We start from the raw sequence: 13,772 nt of genomic DNA on the forward strand, positions 1-13,772 counted from the left end.
ATGTATGAGTTTCAGCAGCCTAAAGCGTTTAGGCGTAGAAAAATGAATATATATTGTGAATAATTAGACTCGATAAATTAGAAATTTCTTTGATTTTCTACGGAAAGAAGTTTTTGAAAAAAGATGAAAATTCTATGATTTTCAAYTTAAAAAATTAACTYTTATACACATACATATATATGTATATATACAAATTTTTTTTGAGCAGCAAACAATTTTTTGACGAAAAAATAAATATTTTTATTTATTGTAATAAGGGAAAGAAAAATTTAAGTGAAAATGCTGCAAAAACTAATAATTTTACAATAAATGAATGAAAAGTTTCCAGCTTTCTATTTTTGCTACTGTTCGCTCAAAAATTAAAAAAAAAGATATTTTCTATATATACTAGATACTGATTTTTATTTGTCAAGGACTGTCAACTTGCCACTATTTCTAGAAATTACCTCAATAATGTTTTTTTTGCCGCTACAACAACAATAATAGTAACCAGTGTAGCAAATAAAAAAGATAATCAATAATGAAATATATTAGAAAATTAAGATAAAACAAACTAGAAATCAAAAATAATTTGCGGGCGTTTTGAAGTCTCCAAGAGTAAAGGGAGGAGCTTCGTAAAGTTCAAAAACGGCATATTTTGATTTTCGGCAAAACTACGAGTCCTACAGAAAAGAGTTATGAAGCACACTTTATTTTCTATCGGCACATTTTTCATATAAGCTCAAATTAGTGTGAAATATTCAAATAGAGACGTTTTTTTTTAATTTTATTTACTTTTAATTTCATCTTTTAAAAAAAAAATTTCTTTCACAACATTTTGGCGTTTTTTTTTAATTTTTTTTGTACTTTTAATTTCATCTTGTACAAAAAAATTTCTTTCACAACATTTAGTGTGAATTTACTTCTTTGTATTTATAATTGAAAATTTTCATGTCAAAGTAACTGTATTCTAACAAATTTTTCGTTGAAATCTTCACTTTCATTTTCGCAGAAAATTAAAATATACAATTCACTCCTTTTTTACTGCTGCTTTTCCGAAATAATAGTTGTGCCAAAAAAAAAAACCATTTCGATGAAAAAAGCTTATGGAAATATTATCCATTATGATATTTCTCATAAAAAATTTCATTTTGTTAGCAAAATTTATGCAGTTAAAGTGAAAAATATTGAAAAAACGCCTCAAAATCAAAACTTAGAGCTGAAAATTTATTTCGCAAAATTATTAAGAATTTAAAAATGTCCGAAAATTTAAGTAAAATATTAATATTTTTTTGATTCAAAATTAGCTAAAGTTTAATATTTAGTAGCACAAATTTAGTTTACACATAGTAAAATGTAAAACAATTACTGAACTGAGGTAAATTTGAAATTGTTTCAAAAATCATAAATTAAGGGATTTTTGAAGATATTTTTAAACTCAAAATTAATTAAAATTGCATATTTTGCAGAAAAAATTTCCATTACACATAGCAAAAAATGCGTATCAGAATTAAAWTTGAAAGTCTTTCGCAAATTCTACATGAAGTTATTTTTATTTTATTTTTTTATTTTGAAGATGTCTTATATCGCAAGCGTAATAAAAGTTGAAAACCGGCCGACAATTTTARTAATAAAATACAATTTTTTAAACTCAAAATTAATTAATATTGCACACTGTGTACAAAAACTTATTGAAAGTGTTAAATTTAAGTAAATTTGGAAGATTTTCGCTATTTGTTTTTTAGAACATTTCTATGATTTTTCCACAAACAAATTTTTTTGAGTATATTTTCTACTAAAAATCTTAGTAAAGCATGTGAACGAAGTAAGGTCACTAAGCGATAAATAAAAGTTGCCTGTTAAATGCGAACGTTGACTTGGTCGAGCTGATAGCGGCGACAAGCCCCCATTAAACATTTAGACTGAAAAGATGTCAATCTAAACGAAAATAAACGTCTTGTAGGCAAGTCATATACAGATGTATGTATGTATGTATGTATATTAGTTGCAATTGAAAAAAAATTTGTTGCTGAAATGTGCAACTTTATATTTTCATACATTTAGATTTTTTTTACATTTACAAATTTACAATTTATATATGTACATACATAAGCTGTGATGCATTTTTCCAAATTTTTAAGTTTGTTTCTGATTTGCCTRCTAATAAACCACTCATAATAAAAAAATATATATAAAACTCAGCTAATTGGTTGCTAACTAGTTTCATAAACAGGCCTACGGGTTGAACTTTTATATATACATATGTATGTAGAATATATACATACATATTTATTTTTATATTAAATTCATACATATGTACAATATACAAATTTTTATGTCTGTCCGCCTGYAGTCGCACTTATAATGATTATTATGATTAGCACAATTACTTTGATGTTTACTTTTTTTTTTATTACAAACGTCGCTGCTTTGCAGTTGTTGTAGTGTCGGTTTTACGCTTTCACCCGCACTTTGCCAGCAAACCCGTTTTTCGTTTTTCAGCGCGACTTGAGCTTGATATATTGATTTCGCATCCTGTTTGTATTAACTTTCAACAGCAAACAAAAAGCGAAAAAAAACAAAATCAAAAGCGGATAAAAAAATATAAAAAAAAAAAATCACAGTCAAATTATGAGTTCACGGCAAGCGGCGCAAAGGGAGCGTTTATCGCACTACAACACCAACAAGCAAACACAGTTTTATTAAAAATWTTTWGTAAATTATTTTTGCTGCAACTTTTWATTTTTTATCTCGTAATTTTGCAGTTTTACAACAGCGGCTGACGCTACAGACGGCGTTCTGTAAATCCGTACGGCCGTGTCGTCAGCTGAACTGCCCGACATTCGGCTTACACAAACGCGCACGTCGTGCGTGCGTTCGTACTCTCGTTCCTACTCAACCAACGCGCGGCTACAAAACGTCTAAAAAGATATCACTCTTTCCGGCTGTAAATATAGTACATAATGAAAAGTACATAGACAGTATATGTGAGTGCGGCAAAACAAAAACAAAATGCAGTGGCAAAACGTTCTCGGCAAATGTAAGCCATCTATGCTCTGCAAAGAGTCACGTAGACCCAGTCACATACTCAGCCGGAGAAGGTTAAGCAGCACGAAAAGGCAAAGCAAAATTAACAGCCGTATGCGAAGACTGGAGCGCAGCGYGTTTGTGAGCGTGTAACCCCCAGCAGAGTTGAGCTGCACAGCAWGTATATAGAGAGCGGCTATCTATAAGAGCGTGTGAGCGTTTTTCAACAATAAAAGTTACAAGTAAATCGGAAAGAGTGTAGAAAAAAGTATAGCAGCACCACCATATATTACAYATCTCACGTTGAAAGTATGTAGAAACAGCTGTTGAAGCGATAACTCCAGGGGTACGTAGAGCCCACCTTGTTGAAGTGCGCGGAGTTAGCAAAGCGCTTGAAGTTAATGTACTGATTAAGCAGTAAGCTAACAGATTATAATGCAATTAAGCAGACCTTACATYGAGCCTATGCGCTATCGAACAGAGACCCCCATTATCAGTCAGCAACACCTGAGCAGTACGCGTTTAGTGCTCTTTATAGTCGTAGATGTGCTCAAATCGCGCTCTCACAAATTTTCGCCTAGTACATACACTCTCATTAGCGTTGCACTCATCGCCGGCACACTTTTACACAAATGCATATGTGGAGACGTCACTCAGATATTGTAAAATTAAATTGTACTTTCATCATCCTTGCACCAGCAACCGACAACAAAAACAAACACTGCAAGCGCTGGGATCCAACGTCAGCTGAAACTAGCAACAACAAGAGCAAAAGCTGTGCTTGCTGCCAACAAAAATTGCATCAGCGAATGCAGCTGAAGGCACAAACACAACAAAAAGAGTAGAAAAAACAAGAACAACAGCAACCAGAGTAAAAAATATAACAACAAAAACAGTCATTACAACAACAACAATGTGTACCTGATTTTCTTGCCTTTTCCACTCACTCACACCGTTTGCTTTGTCGCTCAGCTGTTGAAAGAGCACCGCATTGCATATACATTAAGTCTATATGTACTTGCACTGCATACASAAGCAAGCAGTACATGCAATTWTGAGGTGTAAATATGTACAAAACAACCGCCGGTATATAAGCATGCTTGTAGCTTTCGAAACGATTTACAAGACAATAGCACTGATTCTACTGTGCAGATTCTATATGCGAGCAACAACAACACTAACGGCGACAACAATCAACTCGACACAAATTAAGGCTTGAGTAGGGWGGCTGGCGGAGAGTCAAAGAAGAGACTCTGCTGCACGTTTTGYAATAACAGAAGGGCAGTGTGCGCTCTTTTTCCCAAACACAACAAGCAATTGGCAGAGTGAAGAGCGTAGAGGCAAGCAAACACCACACCGCAACGCCAATAGGGCGAGTAGCAGCTACGAAGAACCTTAGCGCATACACACACACCCACACATATATATATATGCGCTAGGAAGGTACAAAAGAAGAGCAGCGTCGGCCCAAAGGTGTGCGAGTGTGCGAGRTAAATGAGCGCAGCACATGCACAYRCACACACACACAYATACACGRGCATAAACTCACAAAGGTATGAAGAAAGCGCTCATGCCTGGCCTGTGTACGTGCCTCCAATTGTACATATAGCTACTCAACAGCGGCCGGCCGCTAAGCGAGCTATAGCAACTGGCTGTTGCCTGGCTATGGCAGTGTGGCGAGCGGTGAGCGCAGTCAATATTGAGGGAAAAAAACAACTCAGGAGCAAACCACCAGCGCGGGTATAAATAGGCGGCTCATGCAGCCGGTTTGGCATAGTAGCTTCGAAACACTGCAGAAGTACACAACAGAAACGGAATAGTAACAAGAGTTAGAGGCGAGTCAAATATACTTACCTATTTGTAGAAGAAAGTGTGAAGAACGCGAGTTTCATATGCCAATATATTATACACATACACGCTTAATGTATATGTATGAGCAAAAGCAGCAAGCAACAGAAATTGTTTCGAGAAGAATTCTATCTACATTCTAGTACTTATTTTTTATGAAAAAGAAGCAAATTAAGAAGAAGGTACTCTGTAATTTTAAACTAAAATTTAAACAAACAAAAAATTGCCATCTTAAAAAAAGTTGTTTAAGACAAGCTGAAACGGACCAACGCCATTAAAGTGATAACTTAAAAAATAATAAAAAGCAAACTAGAGTTAAAGTAAAAGCAGAATCAAGTGCTGTGATTTCAAACTACAAAAAGTTAATTTAATAATTTTTTAAAATATCGGCATTGGAAGCCAAACACAAATACTCCAATGCAGCAGCAAGCAATTCAACAACTTAACACTAAACGGAAATTCAGCGAATTGTGATATAGCGAAGGCGCAGAGTAGAAGTTAAAGCTTAATAGAACTTTTTCAGAAAAGTAAATATTTTTGAAAAAATCAAAGAACTGAACGTAAGCGTTCAAAAAGTGATATATCTATATATATTATATATAAAAAAGTAACCAGTGTGATTTCGACTGAGATTTTCCTGCTGAAAACCGTACGCCAGTCGAAATAACTGCAAGAGCGGAGCCTGTGGCCTAACCACCGAAAGCAATTTTGTTTTAAACAATTTCAATACTGAAAAGCAAATAATTTAAATGAAAATGGAAGTACTTGCGGTGCAACAACAATACCAGTCGAAATACAACATATACGGGTCCAGTAAAGTTAGAGGTAAGTCGAAAATGAAAAGTATATAAAATAATTTGTTCAGGAAACAGTTTTAAATATCAAAATTTGATTCKCTTTTTCGAAAAATATTTATAATTTTGATTGGATTATTTCGAGAAATTTTGATTGAATTCTTTTTGAGAAATAATGATAAATTTAAACTTCTGATTGTACTTTATCGAGAAATAGTTTAAAATTTCCAATTTGATTTGATTTTTTCTAGAAGCACTWTTAAATTTTGATTGGATTTTACCGAGTAATAATTCTAAATTTCCAGTTTTGACCTGAGTTCAAGAAATTTCAAATTTTGAATGGAGCTTTCCAGAAAATCAAATTGTAAAATTCCACAAATTTCAAATTGGAATTTTTCGAGAAATTTCCTATTTTGAGTTTCTTCGAAAAATAGTGGTTCTAAATTTGAAATTTTTTTTTTTTGGATTTTATCCAGAAATACTACTGGATTTCAAAGTTTGATGCGAAATAGAACTATTGCCGTAAGCAATCAACAATACAATTTTAAGTCAATATGTAGGTATTTTTTAACAAATATAAATTTAAAAAATGAGGTTTTAAAAATAATTGTAATTTTATYACAAATATTTCCAATTGCACTTGTAATTAAATTTAAGTTGAAATTTGTATTGGTAAATAATTTGAAATACTGTTATAAGTTGAAAATAATTTAAAACTCTGAAAATAAGTCAATTATTAATTTTAAGTTTTTTACAGTTTTTAAATTAAAAATATAAWTTTTAAAATTTTTTGTTTCAAGTTCTTTAAACTTTTTAAAGTAGAAATATAATTTTTTTTTACTATTTATTCAAAAATATCTCAAGAATTAATTTTTTTTAAATTTATTTTTTAAATAAAAAAAAATTCCAAAATAAAATTTGTATTTAAATAAAGTTTTTATTTATTTTTTTCATCAAAAAATACTCTACGCTTTTCTAAATAGTTTAAAAAATATTTCCGAAAAAAATTTCAAATAATTTTTGGAAATTAAACAGCTTTGTCAATCTTTAAGCAACAACCTTTCAAGTCTTTAGTAAGCCACTACTCAATGTCAGTCACATGTATACCACTATCTGCTCAAGTTTTTATTACACGACATTAAAAATCGTACATCATGTCTCCAGCCACAAACACACCTCGTAACGCTGACACTTTTACGCCATTAAATTAATTAATAATTTACTTTTCTTGTAAAAAGCGGAAAAATGAGTGCAATCATAGTGCGGCGAAAATTGGCACATAAAAACTATCTAACAGATACACAATTGCCTCAAGTGGGCGCATACACAGCCACTCGCCAATCAGCCATTCACCCCTTTCACTCGTGTCGGACGTTGCGTTACGCACGAGCGTTTGTGCAAGTCGCCTGCTGCCGCTGCACAAGTAAACAAGCTGCACACCAAAAGCAACACAGCAAAAAAACAAAAACAAAAAAAAAAACGAACAACAAACAGCAACAACGACTTCGACATAACCATAATCAACGTATTTTTAATTTTTACAATTTTTATTGCAAGCTGCGCTTGTTGTTGCTAAGCGGCGCAAATACGTCAACTTTATGTGTGTGTGCCTGTTGAAATGGTGGTAGTGTTGCTGGGTGATGGCGGTGAGCGGCATAACGGGCAAATATAGCATACGAGCGCTAGCGACGACGACGATGACGACGGTCGTAACGGTGCTTGTGCGGCCGTTGTTTGCTGTTGCCATGTGTATATGTGTGCGTGTGTGTATATATGCTCACCCACATTTCAGTGTGCGCTCATAAAGATATGCTACTCTTCAGCATACTTGTTATACGAGTGCATAGATACGAGCTCATAGCCACATACAATGTATGTACATTTGTGCGTGTCTGTGTTGTTTTCCATGGYGCACGAACATTCTCGAATAGYTATTTGYCTACCTCTATTGTTTTTATGTGCTCATTGAGTAGTTGTTGTTGCGCGCTTATAATTTACTTTTATCTGTAAAATTAGCTTTGGCTTAAAATTGTTGAGTGCAATCATAAAAAAGTAAATAATTCAATAGAAAATGTTGAGCGTATTAAATTGAAAGCAGCAAAAAAAAAAAACACATTTATCAAAAATACATATGTATTTACAAAACGCTAATCTCTTTGTTTTTGTTTACTCTACTTGTAGATTGGACCAGCACATTGTCGCCACTGTTGCCGCTGGCGTCCAGCGGCTGGGTCGATGCGGAGCCAGAGGTGGCCGCCGCGCCGCAGCCGACTGCCAGCATACCCATACCATATCTGCAGAATCAACAGAATTATCATATTAGCAACAACAACAATAATAATTTAAATAACAACAACAACACAGTTAACAATAAAAATGTGAAAAACAGTATTATGCATCATAATAATAAGAAAACCAAACGCACAGCGAGCACCGAAGAGCTGCTGGCGGTGCCTGAGGTGATGATTGCCCCACCGTCGTCGTTGAAGGAGGTGAAGAAGGTGCCAGCKAGCCGTGCGGCATCTGCACCATACACCTTAACACCCAATACAAACAGCGCAAATAACACAAATTCGRCAATAACACCGACAGTGGGCGGCAGCTACCTCACCACGCAGCATACACCCTCCCAGAATCCCTCAACAAATCTCTTCAACTGTGATGATATCGATGCAGCAGCCGTGGAGGATCTCTCACTGCGCCTGTTGGATGAGTTGCGCGCCGCCAAGCAGCGTCATCTCAGCTGCACCGAAGTCTCCCTACCCTGTGATCTCACGCTGCGCATTGCCGCCGAAATCATACGCGTCTCGGCGAAGGAACCGTGCGGTGTACGCGGCTGCACCATCTACATCGAATTCGAGGATGAACCGAACAATTCGCGACGCATTGCCGAACTCAAATTGGATCCCGAAATGGTATCCACCTTTGAGATCTACTTGACATTGCGTCAGGATCATCGCGGCTGGACCTCACTGCTGCCACAATTCATGAAGAGTTTGGCGCGCACAATCACCATCAGTGCAACATTCACCATCACCAAACACAAACTTTACACATCGGATCGCACCAGCTACAGCTACGGTGGCAGCAGTACGGCCGCAACGATCTCAACAGCGCCAACATCGTGAATCGCCCGCGCTGTAAACAGCATTAGGAGGCAGCAGCAGCACGCAGCCGTGACAACAGCTCAGTTCAATGAGTTGGAGATGGCTGCGTCTGTGACTGCAGCTGCGTCGGCGTCGGTGTTTGTGTTGACGCGACGCGTTGGTGTGCGGTGGTGTGAATGTGGCGGCTGTAGGTTGTAGGCGTTTGTTACGACGTTTGTCAACGCATGCGGCAGCAGCAAGCAATTGTGGTGGCGCACGAGCCGATTTAACGAACGATATACATATGTATGCTTTAAGGATGACTGCTGCTCGACGAGACGACCTCGAAGCGATGAAGTTAAAACGAAATCGTGTAAGACGTGTTATTAAGYTAAGATTTTTTTTAAATTAAAATGCAAAGKAGCAGCGTAGCCGTTAGAAGTGTATGCGAAACAACCCCACCTACACACACACACACACAGACACACACGCGCACATACTGACAGACAGACACAGCGACGCACACACACTTTACTTACAGTATCAGCGCGCTCCACAGCGGGCCGCCACTTCTCGACTTCACTCACTTTCACTTTCCTAAACAGCATACTTTACGACACACATACACACACATACATATATACCTACATACACATGCATATAAACATATTTATACATATAAGCGTACAAAACGGCGTTTTGTATGTGTCTATCTCATGTAATGCAAACGCATCAAGTATCTTTCAATTGAAACAAAAATGAACTCGTTAGATTTTAGTAAAGCGATTACGCGCCCACGAATGATCTGCATATTTAATTAAAAAAAAATTAAAACAAAAAATTTATATTACAAGTAATAATTACTAAACGTTTTAAAAGTTATATTTTTATGTTTAATTTTAATTTTAAAAAATTTCTGTGAATGCAGTAAACGCTTCGCAGCGTTTAAGTCAATTGTCTTGAGAATCGATTGATTGATTAATTGATTTTTTTGAAATTCAAAAAATTACAGTTAATGCCCGATGTGGTAGAGGAGAAGAGTAGAAATGCATGAAATTTTTAGATTGCTAAGGCTGCAGCGGCGCCACGCACACACATGTACACAAAGTAAGCGGAAATTCGCRATTGCCCTACATTGCATATATATTATATGCATAAAAGCGCGCGTATGTGTGAGCGAAYGGTCTGGCTTGTGTGCGGTCGCGCGGCGGCAGCCAAAATCTCAAACTCATGAAATTGTGATAACACTTTAAGATGCTAAGATTTTTTAAWTAAGATTACGAAGAAGTATAAAGATAAAGAGAAATAAGAAGTAAAAGAAGAAGAAGCAGCAGCAGAGTAGCAGTTTAAAAGCGAAATAAACGATTAGAAGCAAAAAAGAAGAGAATGTAAAACAAAAAGTAAATGTTGATGTAGTTTGTGAGCAGCGCGCGCCAACTTTTTTGTATTAGTAGCGAGCGGCAGGCTAGCAAGCAGCTAATATATGTATGTATGTGAATGCGTAAATACAAAAATACTTTAAAAAGCTAATAAACGTTTTCAGGCGAAAAACTTGTGAGAAAAATTTTGCAAAAAATTTTTAAAACTGTAAAAAATAATGTGTGAAAAGCAACATATGCGATATTTGACTAAAATTCAAAATTAAAAATGTGAAAAAAAAATTTAAACGTAATTGTGACATTTGCAACAAAATTAGTATTAACAAATTGTAAGAAAAAAATTTTAAGCGTTAAAAAATTCCAAAAAATTAAAATAAAATTAGAAAAAAAACAAAACAAAAAACCTGCTAATAACTACAAAAAAATTAATATTTTGCAGTAAAAATAAAAAGTTCGTAAAAACAATAAATTAGCAATAATTTGAAATGCTCACACACACACACAGAACTGCAGTTGATAAAGCAAAAAACTCAATACAAAAAAAAAAAAATTGCAATAGTTGGTAAAAATTACAAACATACATAAACAAAAACACTTTGCAATAGTTGGTAAAAATATGCAATAAACCCTAGTAAGCATAAAAATATTCAGCATAAGGCACAAAAAATAAAAAAAAAAAATAGCCAAAACACATTTTAGTCCGCAAAAAATAATAACAACTACTAAGAAAAAATTTTCCAAAAAAAAATTTGAAAAAAATCAAACACACTTCAACACAATAGCTTAAAAATCAAAATAAACAATAAACTAAAAATAAAACAACCACAATAAATAGCCTACTCAAATGCCGCTGTTAGGTATGTCGCCAGTAAGCACCTGCGGTAAGCGCTTACTTGGCCGTATTATATATATTTATTACAACTACAACAACAACAAACAAACCAACCAACAAAACAAACCTTGTGCATGTATTAATTTTTTTATTATTACTACTATTATCATTATTATTATTATTACACTACAAAGAATGATTGTATTAATGTTAAGTTTTTTCTAATTACATATTATGCATAGAAAAGCAAAATACAAAAACAAAAAGCATATATTAAAACTTCAACAACAACAAATTGTGTAAACAAACACACACTACATACATTTTTACCAGCGCCAAGTGCGTAAAATTTTTTTCAAAAAAACACAAAAAAAAAAAAAAAATACATAAAACAAAAAGAACTGAGTACAGCTTATGTTGTCAGAATAAAAAAAAAAAAAAAAAAAAAAAAAAAAAAAAAAAAAAAAAAAAAAAAAAAAAAAAAAAAAAAAAAAAAAAAAAAAAACACAAATACATCAAAAATCCACAAATAAAGTGAGAAATACTTTTTTGTAAAAATAAATTTGCTGACTTTTCTATTACTGGGGCATAATTCGGGGGGGGGGGGGAAGGGCAAGGTATAAAGCAATTTTTGACTCTACRTTGTTTTTCAACACCGATGGGCAAGGTATGAAGAAATTTTTGGCACTACGTTGTTTTTCACTAYTGTTTGCGCTTTCTTTGGTGAATTTTGGGGCTTTTTTGCTGCTGAGAAAAATTTGGAAGAATTTTAATGCAGTAACTGAACTTTTTTCAAAAATAAAGAAGAAGGACTAAACTTTTTTGCACGAAGTTTGAACTGCCAGAAGATGCGTCAATATATGGTAGACACATATTTAATAAAAAAATTTGAACTAATTGSTCTATTTTTACAAAAAACAATTTGATAATAAGCACACTCGGCCTYTTCTTTATTACCTTACGGGCGTAAACCCATTGGGCTTGCCAGAGCTAACACAGAAAGAGATAAACATTAACTATGCCTGCACGGAAGCCATAAAACCCACCACAGCTACATATTTTATAGCATTAAAGGGTTAGTTTGTTTGACAGCTATATGCTATAGTAGTCCGATCTGCACTAAATATTCACGGATTGCACCACTGCCTTTTAAAATACTCTGTACCAAATTTCGTGAAGATACCTCTTCAAATAAAAAAGCTTCCTTACAAGGACTTGAGATTGATCGATCAGTTTGTATGGCAGCCATATGYTATARTTACTACGATCTAAGCAATTTCTAAAGATATTACACCGTTGCTTTGGACAATAATCTGTGCCAAAGATACCTCCTCAAATAAAAAAGTTTTCCTATAATTATTTCATTTTGAACGGTCAGTTTKTATGGCGGCTATGTGCTATAGTTTACCGATTTGAACAAATCCTTCGTAAATTATTGCGATAATTTAGCTTATAATTCACGCAAAATTTTATGAAACTAGCTCGTCAATTAAAAAAGTTTCCGCTACAAAGATTTGATTTTGAATTGTCAGTTTGTATGGAAGCTATATCTTATAGTAGTTCGATACCAGCGGTTCCAACACATGATTAAACTTTTTGAGAAGAAAGGACGTATGCAAAATTTCAGTACAATGTCTCGAAAACTGAGTGACTAGTTCGCGTTATTATTATTTGTGTTCTAGGCTAGGCCTTCAGCCAATAAATTTCTTTAACTTAAAAGCCATAGGTGAGGCATAAATTTACTTTCAAGTCTCAGCTAATATTCTACTAATACCTTGAGTACTTTTGTATTAAAGCGCATTTGAAATTTCCCACATGCGCCAAGAAGCGGCAGGTTAAGTAAGTTCAGCGTAGTGGGTAAGGCCCAGCGATTAACCACACTGCGAGCTAACAAATGATTATTTAAATGCGAAATGCTAAATGTCATACTTAAAAAAAAATGCATTAAAGGTAATTACACTTCCACTGTCGCTTATCATTTTTGCCTGTTGCCATGTATTACTCATCGCCGCGCCCTGTGAAACCAATGTGTTATAAATGCCTAAAATGTATAATCATCTGCCAATATATAACGGTGCAAAGGCATTAAAAAGCTGTTGCTTACGCAATGCAAGCATTAACATTAGCCCTAAGCAACAGCGAAGGTCCAAAAGTGTATACATGCACACAAGCAGGTACCACGTTGGGTATGAGTAACGCGCGCACAGGCGGCAGGCTCAGTCATTAATTACCCATACGACAGCGCGAATTCTATTTAAACATACAATAACCTTTGAGTTGCTGTTCAAACTCTGCTCGGTGAGCTTAAGTACGGATTTACATAAGTGCATTCAATTTTCAATAAAAATGCATTGTTTTCATTATAAGTGAATGCATACTCACACATACATATATGGACTATAGTGTTTATGTGTGAGTGAAACTTATATTCTTATAGTTGTTATAGTGTATAGATCACAGAAAGTTGTGCTAAGTAAAAATATAAGCCTGAAAATTTTGCTATAATTCCAGGTGGACACAAAAATCACGGGTTATTCACACAGACATACATACATATGCACTTGAACCACAGTTAGACCTTCATTATTGTTTCATTTATGCTTTTACTAAAACAAATTTCTCGCTTAAGCATTAAATAACTTTAATTAATTGCTGGCCTGACAACGCTGCTTTAAGCCTTTTTTTGCTTAGGAAGTTTATGCAGATTTTGCTTTTATCAATTTTTGCCTCCACACTTTTTATACTTTTTTTTAATGAAAAACAATTTTTCTCCGCATTTTTTGTAAATTTTTTGTCTCCACAATTTTTTTTTTAATTTTTGGTTTTT

General features: G+C 34.3%; 1 protein-coding gene and 1 long non-coding RNA gene across 2 annotated transcripts in view; one reads left to right on the forward strand and one right to left on the reverse strand.

Annotated features, from left to right (window-relative positions):
* Positions 1-13,772, reverse strand: part of LOC108968274 — a 77,105-nt gene that overhangs the window by 33,060 nt on the left and 30,273 nt on the right. The window lies entirely within an intron of this gene.
* Positions 4,544-10,232, forward strand: LOC108968272 (protein scylla). The gene is made up of 2 exons (XM_018932194.1): positions 4,544-5,679; positions 7,830-10,232. The coding sequence occupies exons 1-2, from the start codon at positions 5,604-5,606 to the stop codon at positions 8,774-8,776; spliced, it is 1,023 nt and encodes a 340-aa protein (XP_018787739.1). The 5' UTR covers positions 4,544-5,603; the 3' UTR covers positions 8,777-10,232.

The sequence above is a fragment of the Bactrocera latifrons genome, unplaced genomic scaffold (genome assembly GCF_001853355.1).
Source record: "Bactrocera latifrons isolate USDA-ARS-PBARC rearing strain unplaced genomic scaffold, ASM185335v1 scaffold_208, whole genome shotgun sequence".
NCBI lineage: Eukaryota > Metazoa > Arthropoda > Insecta > Diptera > Tephritidae > Bactrocera > Bactrocera latifrons.